Source organism: Lissotriton vulgaris, chromosome 1_1, assembly GCF_964263255.1.
Source record: "Lissotriton vulgaris chromosome 1_1, aLisVul1.2, whole genome shotgun sequence".
Lineage (NCBI taxonomy): Eukaryota > Metazoa > Chordata > Amphibia > Caudata > Salamandridae > Lissotriton > Lissotriton vulgaris.
The window spans coordinates 241,309,919-241,332,862 of NC_141685.1; the positions used below are offsets into that span (position 1 = coordinate 241,309,919).

Genomic DNA, 22,944 nt, shown 5'->3' on the forward strand with positions numbered 1-22,944 from the left:
TAATGTAATGCTTGAAACACATATTCAAAAATAGAAACAAACATTTTCAAAAAAATGGAGATACCCAAACCAGTAACAACAACCAATTCAGTAATTCCACCATCTATATACACATCCACTCATTCACCAACAGTTCTATATAGTCACTCATATATACTCACTCATCATATGTAGTGATACACCTATACATCCTGTTACACATCAGCAATCATCCAAAAGTTACTCACACACATACTCACACATGCAAATAAACTATTGAACATCCATTTATTTGCATATACATTTATACACACACTGCCACCTTACTTCTAAGGAAACTTACCCATACTTACTCTCTTAAACAATCACTTATAGAAACACATACTTATTTAAACAGGAACTCCTACAATCTCTCACTATATATACTATACTCACTTATATACATCAATACTCACATATACTAGATTAAAACATATGTCGTTACTAATGAAGACACTAGTGAGACAGTCATTCACTCACTAACACACACATATATACACTAATCCACCCATACAGTCCTGCACATATGCTGTCTTCAAAACACATACAAACAGTGAGTCAGTCACCAACCCCTGTAGCCACTTATACACAAAGAGAAACACTGATACAAACATTTAAATATCTAAACAATACTCGCTAATATATGTATTCACTAAGATACACATAATAAGCCAGTTACCCAACCAATTTTTTTAAAAAAACATCCATTTACACACTTATTTAAACATTTATTCTTCCATCGACCTTTACAAATACATATATAAAACAAATTTATTTTTCAGAAAGACACACATTCACTGGATGGTGTCATCAGTGATGTCATGAGTGATGTCACTGACCATGTCATGAGTGATGTAATATGTGACGTCATCAGCAGTGCATTGCAGGCGCGCAAGTTATAGTGAGTCCAACTAACTATAACGTGGAATTTCATTGGTTTTATATCAGTAAAATTTCCAGCTAACTATAACTGGTTTTGTCAGTGAATTTAATAGGTTTTTTAAATGCTAATTCCTAACTATAACTGGTGTGAAACCTATGGTTTTTTCAGTGAATATATATATATATATATATATATATATATATATATATATATATATATATATATATATATATATATATATATATATATATATATTAAATAAAACCAACATGTCCCTGAGACTTTCTTTTAATATTTTTTTAGCTCACAAAAGAAAATTAAAAAAAACACAAGTGGGTCTTGCATGCACTCCAGCTGAAGACCATAGAGCTGTAGCTAGGAGTGTATTCGAAAAATATGGTAAGCTCTCCTGGGGTCATGGATTCAAAGACCCCGGAAACTTACTGGTTTATTGTTGATGAAAAGCACTTCATGCAGCCCCCCCACCATATTTTAAAAATGCTTGTTAGTTCCCCTGTGTTTTCTAGGCCCATCACCAAGATGTAAAAAATATCCTTAAAAAGCCATGGCAGGGCATTGTTGGGCACTCTTTAAAGGAGCAGTGATTAATAAATGTGCAGCTTCTGCCTCTCAGTTTTTTTGTTCTTTTTATTTTGGTGGTTCTGTGCAGCTCCAGTCCCTGAGTCTTTACAGGGCCCAGGGACCCCCTCTCCAGGGCCGTACTCATTTATTTAGGGAACCCCAGACTGTTTTCTATTTTATAGGAGGGGGGACGCTGTGTACAACCTCCTCTAGCCTCTGAAGATTTACTAAAACTACTTTCACATTCATTGCAATGGTACGGTTTTTCCCCAGTGTGTGTTTATTGATGTCTTTGTAGGTCTGGTAATTGACTAAAGCTCTTCACGCATTCTCTGCAACGGAATGTTCTTCCCTGTGTGTGTTTGTTGATGTATTTGTAGGCCAGATAAGTGAGTAAAGCTCTTCATACATTCATTGTAATTGAATAACTTTGCCCCCTCTGTGTGTTCGCTGATGAATCCTAAACTTCGAGGCTTCACTAAAACTACTTCCACATTCATTGCAATGGTATGGTTTTTCCCCAGTGTGTGTTCGCTGATGCCTTTTTAGATATACTTTCTGACTATAGCTCTTCACACATTCACTGCACTTGAATAGCTTTTCCCCAGTGTGTGTTTGCAGATGGCTTTGTAGCTGTGTTAACCAACTAAAGCCCTTTGCATATACATTGCAGTGATATAGTTTTAACCCTGCGTGTGTGCGTTGATGTCTTAGAAGATATGATAACTGACTAAAGCTCTTCACACATTCACTGCACTTAAAAGGCTTTTCCCCTGTGTGTGTTCTCTGATGGTTTTGTAGCTGTGATAACCAACTGAAGCACTTTCCACATTCACCGCACTTGAAAGGTTTTTCCCCTATGTGTGTTTGCTGATGATTCCTTAATGCTGAAGAGTGACTAAAACTACTGCCACATTCACAGCATTGGTATGGTTTTTCCCCTGTATGTGTTCGCTGATGACTTTTTAGATATATTTTCTGACTAAAGCTCTTCTCACATTCACTGCACTTGAATGGCTTTTCCCCAGTGTGTGTTTGCTGATGTCTATGTAAAGTTGATGAGTGACTAAAGCTCTTCCCACATTCACTGCACCTAAATGGTTTTTCTCCTGTGTGTGTTCGCTGATGCTCTTTTAGGTGTGCTGATGGAATAAAGCTCTTCATACATTCACCACAACTGAATGGCTTTTCCCCAGTGTGTGTTCGCTGATGAATCCTTAATGCTGAAGAGTCACTAAAACAACTGCCACATTCACTGCAATGATATGGTTTTTCCCCATAGTGTGTTTGCAGATGTCGTTGTAGCTGTGTTATCAAACTAAAGCCCTTTGCACATTCATTGCAGTGGTATGGTTTTAACCCTGTGTGTGTGCGTTGATGTCTTAGAAGGTATGATAACTGACTAAAGCTCTTCACACATTCACTGCACCTAAAGGGCTTTTCCCCTGTGTGTGTTCTCTGATGGCTTTGTAGCTGTGATAACCAACTAAAGCACTTTCCACATTCACTGCACTTGAAAGGTTTTTCCCCAATGTGTGTTTGCTGATGAATCCTGAGATTTGAGGAATCACTAAAACTGCTTCCACATTCATTGCACTCATATGGTTTTTCTCCAGTGTGTGTTCTTTGATGTTTTTGTAGGGTTGATAATCGGCTAAAGCTCTTCACACATTCACTGCACTTGAATGGCTTTTCCCCAGTGTGAGTTCGCTGATGATTCCTTGATGCTGAAGAGTCAATAAAACTACTTCCATTTATTGCAATGGTGTGGTTTTTCTCCAGTGTGTGTTTGGAGATATGTTTGGTGGTTTGCTGAGTGACTAAAGCACTTTGTACATTCACTGCACTTGAATGGTTTTTTCCCTGTGTGTGCTCTTTAGTGCTCTTTCAGATGTGCTGATTGATTAAAGCTCTTCCCACATTCACTGCACTTGGATGTTTTTTCTCCTGTGTGAGTTTTTGATGGCACATTAATAGAGATGAGAAACTAAAGCTCTCAATAAATGGGTAGGATTTGTTTTTGGATCAGTGTCTGTGGTTCGGGTATATATTTGTCTACATCCCAAGACTGTGCTTCCTCAAGGGCCAACATGGCTGATAAAGCACTTGTGTTATTCTAACATGCCCTGTATGTGTGATTTAACAATAACATGCAATACCCATTAACTGTTTTCCCCACTCATAATATGTAAACGGTTTCTTTGTAGGCAATTGTGCCTTAAGATTGGAATATGGTTATGCACGCTTGCGGGTAAAGATTCATCGTCCTTCCGGCCGGTGTCATTTGGGACAGTCCGTTGCAGATAACAGAACTCTTCTTTACCCGTCAGTTGTTTGGCTCCACTAGATTGTGATTTTCTCTGGTTGCTGTGGTTTGGCCAGTAAGAGTTTACAATACGCCTAGAGCACTGAATGATGGTCTGTTATTGCTTTAGAAAACAAAGCACGGCTGTAACCACATCATACCGGTCCCATGATCTAAGCTGGAATTGGACACCTGTTTATACAGGAGGTCATTTATTGTTGCTGCCTTAATTTTCTAGAGGTAATTTCTTGGTCTTGTGGTATGAAGGACTCCTACATCCCTTGAACTGCCCTTGGTTGCTTCATCCAGTATCTGTCAGTTTATGTGCAGGTTCCTCTGTCGCAGACTGCGTTGATGTTTTCCTCAATACCTGAGCTCATGGTTTGTGACAGATTTTTGCAGATTTGCAGTTTTATCTTCATAATTCATATTCATTTTAAGCATTCAAGGCTTGCTTTCTGCTGGATGTGAAGAGATTTAAAATTATTAAAAGGAAACATAATGGAATGTGATTATGCAACATTTAACTGGTTGTAAAAAACATCTCTTCTTTAACATCGTGAAACTTAACAAGGAATATTTAACCATACACAGATATTTAACTAAAAGTTCTATTGAATACATCACATCTTATGAATTTTTGAAAGGGGGGTGATTAACCATTGTTCACAGAGTAACTTAGTAAAGAAAGGGTGCTCATTGAGAACCCATGTGCTAAAGGTTCAGCTTAAGGTAGATGCACAATGACAAGATTTCATATAAATAACATATTGCGAAAAATAGAGAGTGGTCAAGAAGGTCTGCTGTTATTTCAGTAACTCTTCAGTACGTTTATAACAAAGGTAACTCTTCAGGAAGTATATATAAAACGTAAATCTATTCACACACTTATTCCCAATGCTTTCCTGGTCACATTGTGTCGGCTCAAATGCAAACTCCTGTCTTACCTTGCTGTTCATTAAGTCACCTTTGACACAACTTTTAACAGCTTCCCTAGTTCAAGTATTTCTGGTTTCTACTAAACTGGATGATTGGAGCATTGTTGTAAGTTGAGGTGTGTTTTCTATATTTATAGCATAAGTCCATCTCCCTAAAACTAGTGCAGTTTATACAGGCCCTGGTTCCGGCTCTGAAAGATATCTTAAAAGGCAAGTATTTAGTTCTCCTTAAAGTAGATACATTTCTGTAAGATGCAGCTCCTTACAGGGCTTTTTTGGAAAACAGAACAAGGGGTTCAATGTAATGCCCGTCCTTTACATTATACACGTAGAAAAAGCAAACTTTGATTCGTATAATTTAATATTCAAAGATAACAGTCATTTAGTCGTTCTAGAGAATTCATCTCAACCAATAATATACCTGACATATCCCCACAACAGATGTGTACACATTAATCTTTTTTCCCTTTTTCTACTTTTACATGGTATCCGACTTAATGTTGTCCATTTGGGTCAAGGATGCTATTATATGATTGAATGGGCATTTGGTAACGGAGGAGGAAGTGTCAGTTATCCACAGGTGATGCAGCATTTCTACCTTTCCATATTTCTTATATTTAAGTTTAACTTATTTCCTGACCTCAGCTACCCTACTTCCCTATGTCGGCGCACTCATTCTGGAGGGTTCAGCAGAAGTCAGATATCGGCCTGATAGTCAAGGGGCCATGGTTGTCAGTGCGGGGATTTAAAATTTCATTTCAAAAGCTCGTCCGGGAAGTACAAATAGAGGAGGTGCACAGATAAATGCTTATGAGGTACAAAAAAGGAAGTAGGTGTGTGTATGGTAAACACAGAGGAGGAGCAGAGGTAGGTACTAAAGAGGTACAAACAGTGGAGGTGCAGAGGTAGGTGCTTGTGAGGCATAAACAGAAGAGGTGAACAGGCGTGTTCCTCTTTGGGTCTGCCTCCATCTGTACTGGATGGGGTATTTTTGTACACTGTATCCTATTCCTGATGCATCACAAGGGCACTTGCTGTGTGACTGTTACCACTTTAACCCTTTACTTGGGGGGAGCAGAGCCTCAGGAAACACAAAACCTGAAGGTTGGCTGCCTCGAAGGGGGAGATCCAGGTGAGGGTTCAGGTATCAAACAATAAGAAGACAGAAGCATCAGATGAAATACTCTCAGGCGTTCCAAAAAGAGATTGGAGGGTTCATTCAATATCAGCCCACTCTCTCGAACTCAGATCCTATTTCAGCACCTCTGGTACTACAGTTGCTTCTAGGCCTCCATCCTACAATGCTGGTACTTGCTCTTTCTACACCGCTTGTGGCAGTTAGGGCCTACATTAGAGTTTTTCAGATAGATTATTGCCTCAAAACATGACAGATATCCCCATTCGCCTTATTACAAAGATATAATGCACTTTTAATAGGGTAGACAGGGCCTCACATTTGAGGGAGAGGTGTGGTGCAGAGGCCAGAGCGGCTGACTCCAGAGCGCCAGGCTCATGGGTCGATCACTGGTGGCAGCTCAGCTCAGCATCCTATGACTCTGGGCAATAGCTCACTTGATCTCCCTGATGGTCCCCCCCAGCGCCTGGATACTGGGTTGATAGGTTGCGCTTTACAAATGTGGGACTGATGTATGTGGTGCCGAGGGCACACCACACCTATGCAGCTGCTTATTTGGATGATATTGTGATCTTCAGCCAAACATGGGAACAACATGTCACCCACATACACAGGCGGTGTTGAACAGTCTTAGGCGAGCAGGACTTACGGCGAACCCAGAGAAATGTATGCTAGCCATGAACGCCATACGTTGCCTCAGATACCACATTCAAGAGGGACAGATATCGAAGCCGAAGCCATCAGGTCTCCGGAACCAGCCTCCACCAAAAAGGGTATAAGGGCCTTCCTAGGTCTGGTAGGCTACTACTGGCGGTTCATACCCCGGTTTTCAGAGGTGGCAGCTCCGCTCACAGACATGCTAACGAAAACATGTCTGAATACCATCAAGGAAGGGTCGCCCTGTCAGCTACAGAGCTTTGGGACATTAAGAGAACTTTTGTGTTATAACCCGGTCCTAACCTGTTCAGACTTCACCAAAACCTTCACCCTGCAGACCAAAGCCTTGGACAGAGGACTGGGAGCGGTTTTGTTCCAGCCCAACCATTCCGGGGAACTACACCCTGTGGTTTTTGTGAGCCGTAAGCTGATGCCTAGGGCGACCCAGTATTCCACGGTGGAGAAATAGTGTTTGCCGATTAAATAGACTCTCCAATCACTCCGGTACTATTTGCTGGGTCACCCTCTTCATCTTTTCACCGACCACTGGGGTGGTTGGCTCGCAACATGGACTCTAGTGCCTGCGTCCTACGTTGGCTTTTGGCACTGCAACCTTTCTCGTTTCAGGTGTCCCATTGGCCCGGTTTGCAGCAGGCCAACGTGGGCTTCCTCTCCCATTCAAGGACTGTCTCATGGCCCGATCGGCCATGCCTGGTGAGGATGCACTGTGACAGGGCGCCCTCGGAGGATGACTACGAGTGCCCCGGGATACCACAGTGGCTTGCCTGGCGTCAACGGAAGGGCGGAGTCTCGACCCACAGTTAAACCCGGAAGAGACCTCAAGTTAGAGAGCGACGGAAGAGACGGAGCAGAAGGAGCGGAGCGAAGCAGGAGATGGAGCAGGAAGAGGTGTTCGACAGCGAGAGCCAGTGGAAGCAACGTCAGAAGACAGCGGCCAGATAAACAATGAGGATTGAGAGAGGACGGACATAGCACGGTCGGATGGCGAGGGCATGAACAGTAAACCAATGGCGGAGGCGGACCAGGAGTAAGGCACTGAGGACAAGGTAGCCGTGATCCTGTCAGAGGGTCACAGCTACAGGCACGTGGTTTGCACGACCAGGAGGGTGTTGGGAGGGTGGGTTTCCACCAGCGCATATTTCACAGGCCTGTAAAGAAGGGACTGTAAAGAAGGGGCGCAGGACATCAAAGGGAGGTAGAGGAAGCTCTTCTTTATTTTGGCACAGATACTCACGGGTCCAGCCAGGACCAGTACACTACTCCAGGAAGGGTGAAAATAGAAACCCATGGCTTGGTATATCTAACGGCACTGGGTCACCTAAAGAGTTAGGGTCCCCACAGTATTCTTGCCCAGCTATTCCTCCTAATCAACCCCTTTATTGACCGACTTGCAACCCCTACGATTCCCACGTAGTGTGAAGGAACAATGTGAGCCTATCTCTAGCTAGCACCCTGTCTTCTGGGGAAGGAATGTTATAGGGCTGCCCGACATAGGGACACAAGTCTGGGACTGATCGCCTCTTTTTTTTCCCTTTGTCCCAAAGGAAAAAACCGACGCCAGGAAAGAGTCCGAAGAGGTACCGAAAGACCGACGAGGAACAGAAGGAAAAGGAAAAGAAAAGGATACGACCTGAGATGGAGTTAGGAACCCCCTGCCGTTTTGTAGAGGACATCTTCAGATTTCAAGGAAGAATAAAACGTGCAATGCAAACATCTCAGCCTTGAAGGCCATGGACTTCTAGCTCAGTCAGACTCGATCACTCTACTCTCGGAGTATGGAATGCCAAAAAGTACCACAAACCAGTGCACAGTAGCAGATTGGGAAAGCATCTCGTAAACCATGCATGGCAACACCTTCTGACAAGGTGTAGGCATTTTTCATGGCGAATAGGTTTAACTGAGTTACAGCCTTTGAAGGAAGGGGTTCCATCATAGAGTGATTATATATAAACCATCAGCCGCATTGCAATTTCTTATAAACTACTGTTTTATTGCTTATATCTTCATATTGTTCTGTTTATATTGATTAAGTGGATTCATAATATCTGGATTAGTATATGGCATTAAGTTTCATTAAAGCTAAAATGTACAGTGTGGATTTAATCTGTGTGGTCATCTATGTGGTCACGATTGTGAGGAAAGATATCTGGAACTCACATATAAATAGTCCACAAGACCCAACCAATTATTATTATTAGGGAGGCATCTTTTATATTATTGATTACATCCTCCTCAGTTAGGGCGCTCCCTAGTACCTTTAGGATTTGCTAAATACTCACTTATAAAAGAAAATCCCCATTTCAGTGTCATCAGTTTGAATTAATTTTAGGGGTTCACTGACACAGTAACTCATGGGACATGTGTACCCTCAGGCAGGGGTCATATTAACTCTAGCAGTTTCTGGAGATACAACAAACCCCTTTCAAATATTTTATTTGTGGGAAGAATATTGAACTGGTAGATCCTAGAACTCGACATTTCATAAGATACAAAGCTCCTGCTATCCTGATAGATCTGCGAATTATGAACCAGATACAACATTTGAAATCCCTGTACGTTTCCCTGTAGGTTTAAAAGAATATCAAACATTGTTTAAGGGGGAGTTAGCATATGTAGTAAAACCAGTTGGAATGGTTCCATTAGGCCTTCCAGGATCTACTTGGCAGGAATTATGTGGTTACATCCCTTATCATAACAATCTCAGTAAGCTGCTCCAGAATGAAGACATGGCTATCTATGGGTGACGTAGACAATCCAAACCACGGATGATAGGCACTGGTATGTAAGCTCCTGCTGCTATTGTGTAGGTGTAGACACCGGCACTGATGATTAGCCCATGAACAATTCCTGCCGCAATCAGAAAAGCGCCCACCAACAGCAGTGAAATAAATTTTGGATCATTCACAAACCAACTGGAGGTGATTTATCTGCATACAACACCCGTGACAAGCACAGGATATTAGCTAGGTCTGGTCTTCTTTGTACGGTACTGCTGGTAGAGAATTGTACAACACGGAAAACAGTGGTTGTTATCTCTCAGGCACCAATTTGATTGGAATATGGGCTTAAAAAACAGAAACCTGCCAGACAAGGGCCAATGCCAAATATTACTGGTGGATGAGGGAAGCAGAAGAAAGCCAGGCTAAACAATTCTATCTTCTCAGTTCCCTCTCGGACCTACATCTAGAGGAGGCCTGGCATAAATTACCCCATATTCTGGATTCAAAATTGCAGTGGACAATGCAACTAAACGAATCTCATTGTCAATGGATAAAACAGCCTTTTCCAAGAAACATCATGCATGGGCAGTGATTCAATCTTATCAGATGCTGAAACCCCAATCGTATTTGTCGGAAAACTTCTCACATTATAAAAAGCATTATCTGACGCTGTTGTGGCTGGGCTCATTCCCCACGAAGGATTTGATCCCGAAATGGAAGTTTACATGGCCGACAAAAGAATGCCGCCTCTGTGGACAAGGAGAAGAGACCCTACTACACCTTCTAAGTACCTGCCCCTCACTACTAGAACCACGAAAAATTGTCCTTCGTGAGACATTTAGGAAAAACAAATAAGGACATGCAGAGATGCAGTCATACAATACCTCGGAGGTCTGTCTATCCTATTGTCCTGCAGAGCCATTACATTTTGGAAGGTGGCGGCCAAAGAATTGGACAAAAAAAACGAATTAACTTGAGTGGCTTTGATACGAACTGCCTGGACACATTCCATCTGCACTGGCACTATTTTTTCATGATTCCCTATTGAACCGTTTCACACCTTCTATAAATTGCACAACCTAACATATCTTATCCTAACTATTGATGGTGATTGAGGGTATGACCTCACTGTGTTTTTATCTTTCGTAGTTTACAAATGTTCATTTTAAATTATCTTGTATTATGTGTCTTTTCCATTCTTTTATGATTTTTAACGAAATCAAATAAAAGCATTACTTACTTACTTACAGTGGTTGTTAGCATACGCATAGAACACCCTCTTGGGTGATAGTATTGAAGGCATTCAAATAAATACGAGACTGATGAGGAGGTGCTCCTGCGATGATTTGAGCATGAAGTTAATTGGTAATTGTGACACCGTCTCTTCAAAACTTCTTAGTAGCATCCGGGGGAAAGTGGCATTAACAGGTGGTGCACCAGCGCTTGTTTGCTGTTTTCATACAGGATAGTGAACATAAACTACCTGGAATTATTTCAGAAGTGAAGCAGTACAAATACTATATATCATAGAATAGCTCAGAGGGGATAAGTATAGGTTCTGGTGTACCTTAGACCACAATCTTAAAGCAAGCCCCTAGGCACAACTCGTATGGATACAAAATCAACAGAGATGCCGTAACTTACACATTTCGTGAATCACTAGAGTTATTTGAAGTACCTGGGACTTTTTGGCAAGAATAAGGGTTTACCAGCCACTGTTAACCAATGCCAATGCTTTTGGCTCTGTAACTTCTATCACAATGGAGTAATCCCATCATTTGAGGATATTAAAGCTGGATCCCCCGATAAAGAAAGATATTATTACTGACAACTTAGACATATAGTCTGCAAATCAAAGAGGAGGCCATATGCCCACCCTCAACCGTTGAAAGTTTCCTTCATGCTCTCAAACAATCAAGTTATTTGGGTCTATACCTTACTTTACTTAAAACCCCCAGATCTAGCTCTACCCACTGACTACAGTTTCACGGGACTCAGCCGTGAAGGCTACAAAACAGGAGGAGGCATCGCGGTGATCCTAAAGAAGCACCTGAAAATCACCTCACGAAAAATCTCAAACATTAATCCCATTGAAGCTCAGTACTTTTCAATCACTGACTCCACCACAGCCGTTTGTTCAGGGATTCTGGTCTATAACCCCCCGAACACCCCACAACCTGCTGTCCTAGAGCTATTGGCTGTCACAGCAGATCTCTCCCTCAAACACCCCCACTTCCTGGTACTGGGAGACTTCAACCACCACGTTGATGTAAGTAGCTGTAACCGCGCCTCCCAACTCCTCGAATCTATGCAAAACATCAATCTTACGCAAAAAGTAAAAGGCCCCACTCATAAAGCTGGTCATACCCTCGACCTTATTTTCTCGAACAGCGAGAAACTTAAAATCCTCCCTTCCCTACCTCTACCATGGTCCGACCATTTTCTTATACCCTTCGAGATAGCCCTGACTCTAATTACAAAACAGGAGTCTTCCATCAGATCTCAGGGCAAAAAATGGCACAAACTTACACTTACTGCCCTAGAACCAAACTACCATAACAGTTTAATCCCTCTCCCAGACGACCTCAACAAAGCAGTGCGTACACTAAATAGTGACCTTACGTCCGCTATCGAGAAAGTCGCACCTCTTCAAAGCCTTGCCTCCCGCAGACAACAACCATCGGCCCCATGGTTCACGGAAGAACTACGGGCACACAGAAGCATGTGCAAAAAGCTAGAATGACAATGGAAACAGAACTATGATACAGGAGCTAAGGCCCTCTATCGGCAAAGTCTTAAAGAGTTTCGCAAACTCAAACGCCAATCCATGAGCACATACTTTTCCGAAACAATTGCCAAAGCAAAAAAACTCGACCAAGGCCCTATTCAATATAGTGAAAGAATTTACTCACCCCAGCGCACTCTCCACTCCAGTGCCCATGTCACAGACACTATGTGAAAACCTATCTAACTTCTTCGAAGAAGAAATTGCCAACATAGCGGCAGCGATCCTTCAGAAAGATTCCAATACCACCAAAGATCCAACCCCCAACAGCACTCATGCATTTACCGCATTCCAACCACTCAGCATAGAACTTGCTCTAAAGCTGTTTCAGGAATGTAAATCTGGTTCACCCCTGGACCCAGCCCCAGCTCTTATCATGAACGAAATTGCCCCCATCATCATTAACCCCCTATTAGACATCTGGAACTCCTCATTACTCACTGGGGTTGTTCCCTCTAACTGGAAACACGCCATGTTAATTCCACTTAAAAAAAAAAACCGGCGTTGATCCTTCCTGTTTAAATAACTATCGACCAATTTCACTTCTACCCAAGCCCGCTAAAGTTCTGGAAAAAGCTGTCCAAAAACAACTGTCCCACTACCTGGAATCCAACTCCTTATTCCACGACACCCAATCAGGCTTTAGACCAGACTACAGTACTGAGTCGGCGCTACTCGAGGTATCCGAATCGATCCGCGAATGCACGGACAAGGGAGAGGAGGCCATGCTGGTCCTCCTCGACCTATCCGCGGCGTTTGATACCATCTCACACGACAAACTTCTGACTCGCCTGCAAGAAGTTGGTATCGGCGGGCCCCCCCTCGCATGGATAAAATCTTTTCTCACAAACAGAATACAGCAAGTGATGCTGGGACCTTTTCTCTCCTCCAAAAAACAGCTGATCTGGGGCGTCCCACAGGGCTCTGCCCTCAGCCCGCTCCTTTTTAATGTGTACCTCAAAACTCTGGCTAAAGTTGTTGAATCATGTGGCGTCAAAGTAACCTTCTACGCTGACGACACCCAACTGGTGTTCTCCTTCAAAGAACACACTGAAAAATCTTTTAACAACTTTCGCCTCTGTATGCTCAACATCGCCACCTGGATGTCCGCTAACAACCTAAAACTCAATACAGACAAGACCGAGGTCCTGTTCTTTAATCAAAAATCGCCTATACCCTGCAAACTCCGGAGGCCGTCTGAACTCAACCCCCCCCAGAACCAGTTCAAACCGCCCGCACCCTTGGCTTTCAATTCAACACCTCCCTCTCCTGCAAAACTCAAATCAATAAAGTCACCTCAGCCTGTTTCGGGAAACTTCGAATGATAAAAAAAATCATCCCATATCTACCACTTGAGTCCCGAAAAACGGTAGTCCATGCCCTCATTACTGCTCATCTGGACTATGCCAAAAGCCTATACGTAGGCGCCCCTACTTACCTCATCTACCAACTTCAAAAAGTCCAGAATGCTGCGGCCAGGCTAGTCTGCAATATCCCCTACCGTCACTCCATCACCCCCGACCTAATCAAACTACACTGGCTCCCAATAAAACTCCGTATTCAATTCAAGGCCTTAACACTGGCCTTCAGAGCACTCAATGACCGTGGCCCAACCTACCTTCGTCGCAGATTGAGGTTTTCACAAGCACCAAGAAACCTGAGATCCAATCATTTTCGCCTCATGATCTGCCCCCGCTTTCGCCTTACACGTACAGGAGGAAGGGCCCTGGCAGTAGCCACTTCCAAACTGTGGAATCAGCTACCCACAGAGTTAAGATTCCTAACGTCTGAACCCCAATTCCGAAAAAAAATAAAAACCTGGTTATTCTCACAGATCTAAAATATCCCACTTTACTCCTTCTCGACCCTCTCGAGACTATGTCTTCAGCGCCGGGACACCTCCGTCGGAGGTAGCTGTACGCTCTACAAAATTCTAAATAAATAAATAAATCTTGTAAACGCTTACCAAGCCGGCTGGGAGAGAGACCTAGTTATTCAACAAGTCTAGAAACAGTGAGAAGCTATAAACCTCCATACCTATAAGTTTGCACACCATAGATAGAGCAGAGAAACACTTTATGAATTTGTACACAGATTGCATTATGCCCTACCTGGATTACATACGATAGAGAAAACATGCTTGAGGTCATACTGGAGACACTGCAGAAGCTGAGGTACTATACAGCATATTCTTTGGTGATATCCCAAAATTGAAGATTTTTGGATATCAATACCATCCATTCTAACAGAAGCTGATGACATGGACTTTGGCAATAACGCGGCTACTGTCATCCTGGGGATTCCAATAGAAGGCACATACCCACTCCATTCCACCAAGGGGAAGAGATTCACCCAATTACTATTAGCTAACAAACAAACCGTTTTGGGTTTATGGGGAAGAGCCACGGCCCCCAATGAGGAACTTTGGCTTCGGAGGCTGTGGCAGTCGCTAGCCACTTAAAATGTTGCGTATGATGTGAAAAATGAATCGCCCAAATTCAATGAAATGTAGGGCTTACTTCTCTCGGCTATAAACAGAGACAGAAGAGGTCTAACATGCCCAAAGAGGTTAAAGGACTAGGGATCCTGGACATGGAAAGATGCCATTAGAAGATGGACCAAGTATACCCGGTAAGGGACACAAAACTTCAACAGAATAGAGTCATCAACATAGACTGTATGCTGATATAGAAGGCAGGGTTTGTTTCTCCTTACTCTTATAGGCGGCATGACCACCTGACGTATTACATATTAGTAAAGACTTTGAATCACATGTCATTCCTCTATAGAATGAACCACTGATTCAAGTTCAATTTCCATTAAAGCCAGAGGCAAAGACTGTTATAAATGCAATCCTGGATTATTTACTGTTAGACCTGGCTTCCCGAGTAGGATTTCTCCTGCTTTTTTGCCTTCTGACCTCCTGTGTTTTTTTTTTTTTTAATTTTTGAAAACCTTTATTGAAATCAGAACACACAGCTATTCAGCCTGACATCCCGGAGGCAAGGCAGCAGGAATAAAAGGAGAGAAGTAGTGTCAAACAATTGAGACATACTCGTCGAAGGTTGATTTTATATTAAATTAATACAACAACAAGGCGCCCGCGGGCGCGAAAGTGGCAGTGTGAATAGTGTGACGCTGGGTGTCAGGGATGGGTAGGGAAATGAGGCAGGGAAACGCGTATCAAGGATAGGTTGCAGAATGGGAAGGAGGCGGGAGGGGGAAGGTGACAGGAGAATATAGTACAATAGAGCTCAGTAGGCGTCACAGGCTAGGGAGAAGCATTATCATGCTGGCTGATTAGTTCAGGCGGTAAGCACACATCCCCCCTATATTCATTCCATGCTCCCCAAATTTTAGTCCAAGTTCGAGGTCTCCCTCTGGCCACATAGACTGTCTTCTCCCTGAACATGCACCAGTCCATGTTGGCCTTCCACTGTACCAGCAGGGGGGCCTCGGCCGCACCCCATCTCTGGGCTATGTCCCTCTTAGCTACCATGTTCCCAAGGGTAACCCACCTAGTCTGCGCAACGTTGTGGTCGGAAGGCTCCCATACGTTCAGAAGGCATCGACGGGCCTCAGCGTGGGCAGCCACGCCAGTCACCTCTTCCATAACGCGGTGCACTCTTCTCCAGTAGGAGGCGATCACCGGGCAGTCCCAAAGGATGTGCAGAAAAGTGGCAGGAGCTCCACAGCCCCTGCGACAGAGACCGTCAGGCGAGAAACCCATGTGCATCAATCGGGGCCCTGTCATATACACCCGGTGCAAGATCTTAAATTGCACGAGGCGAAGACGGGAAGAAATGGCAACCTCCTTAGGAGAGTAAACTGCGCTCTGCCAATCCTCATCGTCCAATTCAAGGCCATCCAACACCCACTGGTCTCTCAAACTAAGGAGAAGGTCCGTGCGTGCATTGATTAGTTTTTTATAAGAGAGTGAGATTGCGCTGTCCGGCATGTGCCCATCTAGTATCCTGTCTTCCAGTGGGGAACTCTCGGGAATGACGCCGTCCGGCGGAGAGGCCGAAAGCAGCGCATGTCGCAGCTGAGCGTAGCGAAAAAACTCTGTCGCGCCCAGCTGGTATTCGGTTTGTAACTGGGGGAAGGTCTTAATCGAGCCCTTGGAGAGCATATCGTCAACCCTGCTGATGCCGATAAGGTCCCACCTATCAAATCCCTTGGTGTGCCATAGTCTACCCAGGATGTCGGAGTCAAAGTGGGGAGTGAACCTCGTGAGTCTGCTCTGCCACCCTTGTGCCTTATTAACCGCCCGCCAAGTGCGGACCGCCGTACGGGTGGGGCCCGTCAACCGTCGGTCAAAAGACTTCGAGTATAGGGCCCGATAATAGTTACCATCGCCCATCAGCCATCTATCCATGGCATAGCCGGGGCTCTCCACTGGGCCATAGAAGCCGTGGTTGAGGGCAGCTAGTTGCGAAGACCAATAGTAACGGCGCACATCTGGGAGGGCGATGCCCCCATCGTACCAGGGGAGTGTGAGTTTGTGAAAGGCAACGCGGGGTCGACCCTCCCAGAGGAGGGTCCGGAGAAGGCCTTTAAGATCACGAAAGTAGCGCGCCGGGACCGGGTCCTGAGCGTTTTGGAGCGCGTATAGGAACCTGGGCAGGGCCATCATCTTGAATAGAGCGGCACGGCCAAGGAGGGAGAGTGGCAGTTTACGCCAGCTGTCCACATCACGCCGTAACCGCTGAAGAGGAGGAAGCAGGTTGTTGTCATGCCTCAACTTGGGATTACCAGAGATGTAAATGCCCAGGTACTTGAAGCCGCGCGTGGCAATCTGAATACCGCAGCCTCTGGGGACACGCGGAGTATCCCCCTTGAGGACATATAGGGAGGACTTGGCCCAGTTGATAATCAGGCCAGAGTACCGCCCAAAAAGTCTGATAACATCACAGGCCACAATGAGGGACCTGCAGGGGGAAGTCAGATAAAGCAGTATATCATCGGCATACAGGGAGACCCTGTCTTCAAAGCCAGGGGCCCATGTAATGCCTCGCAGGTCAGGATGCGCACGCAATAAAGCTGCAAGTGGTTCAAGGGCCAAGGCAAACAAAAGGGGGGACAGGGGGCAACCCTGTCTAGTACCCCGACGTAGGGGAAATGGCGCCGAGAGGCGACCGTTGACCGTGACATTGGCCATCGGGTCCGCATACAAGAGCTTCACCCAGCTCACAAAGACAGGCCCGAACCCGAGTTTGGTCAGCACTGCCCAGAGGTACGGCCATTCGAGCGAGTCGAAGGCCATAGTGGCGTCAAGAGACGCTAGGACAGCCGGCTCTTCGAGAGTGTGGGCCCTGGCCATGACACCATGGAGGCGACGCAAGTTAAGGGCAGTGTTTCGGTGGGGGATGAATCCCGACTGGTCGGGGTGCACGAGGTCGCTAATGACGCCAATCAAGCGGTTGGCAAGCAGCTTGGCGAGGACCTTGGGCTCCACGTTAAGGAGAGAGATAGGACGGTACGATCGACAGACGTCCCGTGGCTTACCCTCCTTGTGGATGACCACGATGGTAGCTAGTCGTTGATCCAGGGGGAGAGAGCCTCTCTCAAAGGACTCCAAGAACATTCTACGGAGGTGCGGGGAGATCGCGTCCGAACGGATTTTGTACAGTTCCACCGGTATGCCATTAGGCCCGGAGGCCTTTCCGGTCCTTAGGGAGCGGATCGCAAGGTCAATCTCTTCGGCGGTGATGTCTCTATCCAAGTCCTCTCTCTCTTCCTCGGAAAGGCAGGGCAGGTCAATATCCGAGAGGAAGGCCGATGAGTCCGCCTCCGAAAAGTCAGAGGCAGACTCATAGACCCCCTGAAAGTAGCCAGCGAATGAGTCAACGATAGCGCTAGGATCCGTAAGGACCACACCGTCGTCCCCGACGAGTTCGGGTACCACACGGCTGGCCATCTCCCTTCTGTCTAGCCAAGCCAACAACTTCCCGGCCTTATCGCCCACATCGTAAATGCGGCCTCGCTGTTCCTTGGCCAGGACGAGAGCGGCATTAGTGGCCAGGGCGTGGTACTCCGCTTGTTTCAGCGAGAGGGTATGGAGGACAGAGGGGTCCGGCTCGGGCCCCAGCTGGGCCTCGAGTCGCAGTACTTCCTGCTCGACAACCAGCATGTCAGAATCCCTAGTCCGGCGGGTCTCAGCGATGAGCCCCTGGGCCTCGCCACGGAGCACCGTCTTGAAGGCTTCCCAGAGTGTAACGGCCGACCTCACCGAGCCCACGTTCTCGGAGAAGTAAAGATCAATGGCTTTGGCCAGGAGGGAGCGGGTTTTGAAATTCCGGAAATACCACGGATTGATCACTGCCGGTCGTTCCGACAGGATCACCCCAAAGTCAAAGGAGACCCATAACGGGGAGTGATCGGAAATGCCCCGCGACAGAAAGCGGGCTTCGGAAACGGCCAGTGCGTCCGAAGCCAATGTGAGGACATAGTCGATGCGCGAAAGACTCCCGTGTGCACCCGATAGGAAGGAAAATTGACGGAGCGTGGGATGCAGAAGTCGCCACCCGTCCACCAGCCCCATGGACTCAAGGAAGGATGGCAGCCACATCTGCGGGCTACGTAGGTCGCGGGGCGGTTGGCGATCAAGCAGACCGGAGCAAACTGAATTAAAGTCACCCCCCACTATCAGACGGCCAGCCGGCATAGACAAGATGGCACCACCAAGGTCATGAAACGTACTAGATTGGAGCCCCGGGGGGACATACACAGAAAACAACGTGAGGGAACGCCCTTCCCATCTACCAGCTATGGCGGCGTACCGCCCCCTATCATCAATCAAAGTGGTCTCTATCTCCAGGGGAAGGGACGCGCGCACGAGAATGCCCGCCCCCCGGGAGCCGGAAGAGAACCCCGAGTGTGCCACCATTTTATATCCCTTACGATTCAGAGCTTTACAAGCGTTGCCCACCAAGTGTGTCTCCTGAAGAAGGACAATATCTGGCATATGCCGTTTAATCAGTTGTATCACCACCCCTCTCTTGATTCGGTCACCCAACCCGTTAACATTCCAACTGAGAATTCTTAACATCCTACCCCCCATCCCTCCACTGCCCGCCCCACCCAAAGCCCAAAGACACCCGCATCAAAAACAGTTCAGGAGCACCAATGTCCCATTGCCACACAAGAGAAAGAAAGGAAAAAACAACACAAATCATAACTGTACCCAACAAACCCCCCACCCTGCACCCCTGCATTAGACTAAAAAGCCCCCCCAACCAGCAGTGTGCCTGTCGCCCCATTAACTACTCTACAAAAGACCCAGAGGAGTAAGGAATCCCCGTGAAATCGTCCCGCCACCCACCATGTAAATGAAGGAGAGAATATTAAGTAACAAAACACCAGTCCGGCGGTCATTCGAGGCAGGGGTAGCATCAGCTCCTAGTTCATTCTTGCCGCTCCGCTCCGCCCGAGGCGCCTCCAACTTCATCCTCTTGCTCATCACGCGCCGGCGAAACAGTGTCCAGCCATTCACTGACATTTTCAGGATAGTCAAAAAAGAGGGCACGTCCCTTGTGTTCAACACGGAGCTTCGCAGGGAACATCATGGAGTACTTGAGACCCATGTCTCTGAGGCGTCTCTTCACCCTCGCGTAGCTCAGTCACTGACGCTGTACCAGCCTGGTGAAGTCCGGGTAGAAGTGCACCTCCGCATTTTGGTAGTGAAGTGGTCCATGCGATCTGGATGCTTGGAGGATCGCGTCTCGGTCTCTGAAGTTGAGGAGGCGCGCCACAATCGGTCGCGGCGACGCTCCCGTTTTAGGTGGGCCCCCTGGTACACGGTGGGCACGCTCCACTGAGAAAAAATTACTCAGTCCAGAGGGCGCCAAATGAGTCTTAACCAAGTCCTCCACAAACAGGTCAGCTGCGTCATTCTCGGACCCCTCCGGTACCCCTACTATGCGGACGTTCTGCCGCCTGGCTCGCCCCTCAAAGTCCTCCAGCCGCCTTGAGAATAGATCAGCAGTCGACCGCAGATTGCGGACCTCAGTCTGTAGCTCGGAGACGTCCGAGGTCAGGCTGGCGGTCTTGATGTCGAGGGTCTTCACACGCTCGTTGGTCTTGCCCAAGTCGGCCCTAATGAGGGTGATATCAATAGCCATGGAGTCCACTTTATGAGACAGGGTCTCGTGCTGCTGCTGCATGTCGGCACGGAGGCTAGTAATGGCACCCATGATGTCCACGAGGGTGGGATCCGATCCATCCGGCGGGTTAGTCGATGGGGTCCCTTTAGAGACGGCCCCAGATGCAGGTGGCGACTTGAGATTCACATATCGCTCCATGCGATTGTTCTGTGTTTGCGACTTGCCCCGACCACCTTTATTCGATGCCCTGTCCGGATCACCTCTGCCCGCCATGATGGGTACGTGAGAACAAAGGCAAGGTGGCAGCAGTTCTGGGTCCACAGCCGAGAGGCAGACGGATCAAGAAATCACGACCAGGTAGACGAGGGCTCAAGCAGGAGCGCAGTGTCTTCACCAACGAAGGCGGCAGGCGGGCACTACGCAGTCCGATCGTGCGAAGTGACGAAGTGACGAAGTCCGGAGGGACAATGGCACCGTCACGGAGCGGAGTTCAGCTCGACGTAACTTTGCTCAGGAGCCACCGATTCGGAAGCCGATTGCAGTCCCCGCCTCAGTAGGCCACCAGCATTACAATTCCACCAACGTGGACCAGGATTTCAGGCAGGATAGTTGCGGTGGATCGGACGGTCCACGGAGCTCCGAGCTTACGCGGCCATCTTGGTCGCCCGCGAAGCTCCTCCCCTGACCTCCTGTTTTTGACTGTTTTGTTGACTTCGTCTTTGCTGGTTTTAGGAGTCTAAGTACTTTACCACTGCTAACCAGGGCTAAAGTGCATGTGCTACGTAAATAAAACATGGTATTTATTTATAGTATTTTATAAAGCACAAACATTACCATCATGGTATCAGAGCGCTGTACAAAGAGCTTAAGAGAGTTGCAGTACAATAATAACACCGGACATTGAGATAAACTGTACATAGATTTCGAAGGGCAAGGTATAAAACAATCATATACAATAGCAAATAGGTTGAATGACAGTTTCAAAAGTGTTCTTATATGTAGATTTCAAAATATCAAGACAAATAGACTCCAATATCGAATAAAGTGCAAGGCAGATTCAGAAGAGTTCTCTCAAGATATATGTTCTTCTAAGAGTAAGGCTTTAACTTTGTTCTTGAAAAGCCTGAAGGAGGTAATTTCTCTAATTGAGAGCAGTAGGGAGTTCCATATTTTTGGGGGAGATCCTGCAAAAGTGCGGCCAAGGGTTTTCCTTTTTTTGAATCTGGCTGGTTCTAGTTTGAGAGATTTAGCATTTCTAGAAACCCTTCCGCCTCCTGATAGGTTGATCCTATTCACCATGTATTTAGGAACAGAATTGTGTAGACCTTTGTGAGATCTCCAAGCAACCTTAAATTGGATCCTAGCTTCAAGGGAGCCAGTTGAGGGTTCTGAGTGATGGGGAAATGTGATCAAAACGATGTGCGCCTGTTAAAGGCCTTGCTGCTGCCTTTATTGACTCTTTCATTGGGGTTAGGCTGGTTTTAGGTAGACCTATGAGTGTGACATTCACATAGTCCAGTCTTGAAAGCACTTAAGATTGCACTGCTGTTTTGAGGTCTCCTAGTGGTATGAAGGGTTTTAGTTTTCTTAACATGTACAGATGTATGTTGGCACTTCTGGATGCCGCTTGTAGGTGTGCTTGCATGTTAAGGTTTGAAACTAGTGTAATGCCTAGAGATTTTAAGGTGTGGCAAATGGTAGGGGTGCAATTTAGTGAGTTGAGGTTCTGAGGACATGGTTGAGGTGGTTGGCGCCTGGGCGGGGGAGAAAAGAATGAATTCGGTTTTCTGCGGATTTAATTTTAGATGGTTGTGGGCCAGCCAGTGTAATGTAAGTTAAATATTTTAAGATGTACATCGACTCAGTTTTACTCAAACTACATTTGTGAGCATAGTTTAATCTTATGACTGTCTGACCCTGACTTTCATCTGCAAACGCAGGCAGGCTCAGGTTACTTGCACACACACGGATTGTTTATGTTTCTCACATTACAGAGCAACAGAGATAAGCTGTTAGACGTGTGGGATGCGTACAGTGTGAGAAAGTGAAGAATTCTGCTTCTGCTCTCATCGGAGCCTGGCCAGCTTTGTTGAGTGACCTCGACACAGAGAGTGTAGCCAGCACTTACAGTGCAGATGAAAGGAGAGGGAGCTTCAAGAAGTCTCTTTCCATCTTAGTAAAAAGTATAAAGACAGAGACCACTTGGTGCTTTGACAGGAACTCTCCTGGGAGTGGACGCAGTGCCCAGGGCTTTCTGTGCCTGGTTTAGACCTCCCTAATTGAGCCTGTCATCAGGTTCCCCAGTCGTGCTGGCAAGGATGATGATGCTAAACAGACATGGAGTGAAGTATTCCAAGTTCATATTACTCATTCATTCTTGTGTACATGCAGTTATCTTTCTATACATTAATTATTGGGTACATACAGTCACTATATGCATTTATTTTACTTGTACATTATTGTCATTTGATATATGGGAACTTGTTCCAATGCATATTGTGAGAAGTTAGCCTGGCATATCATGTCCACTATTCCAGTGGGCATCTTTCCCCAGTCTAATCGACCATTATTGATGGTGGTTGTAAAGTCAACCTTAAAGACAAGCTATCCTAGTGGTAGTGTTGTGAACATATCTAGGACCCTAATTAAATATTCCTGGTTTATGCCCTTATGTGGTTATAACAAATCATATCCTTATAAAGGCATAAGAATCATATCCATATTTAGTCATAGCCAATGCAGTCCAAATACGGCAAGGCTACTTCCCTAGACTCCTAGAAAGTACAATGCGTTCT

The 22,944-nt window shown here is 46.0% G+C and overlaps 1 protein-coding gene across 1 annotated transcript in view; it reads right to left on the reverse strand.

Moving 5' to 3' along the window:
* The window catches only part of LOC147745350 (uncharacterized), a 169,961-nt gene that overhangs the window by 94,201 nt on the left and 52,816 nt on the right, over positions 1-22,944 (reverse strand). The window contains 2 exon segments of the mRNA XM_086925057.1: positions 1,913-3,210; positions 3,305-3,430. Coding sequence (XP_086781183.1) covers positions 1,913-3,210; positions 3,305-3,430 — 1,424 coding nt within the window.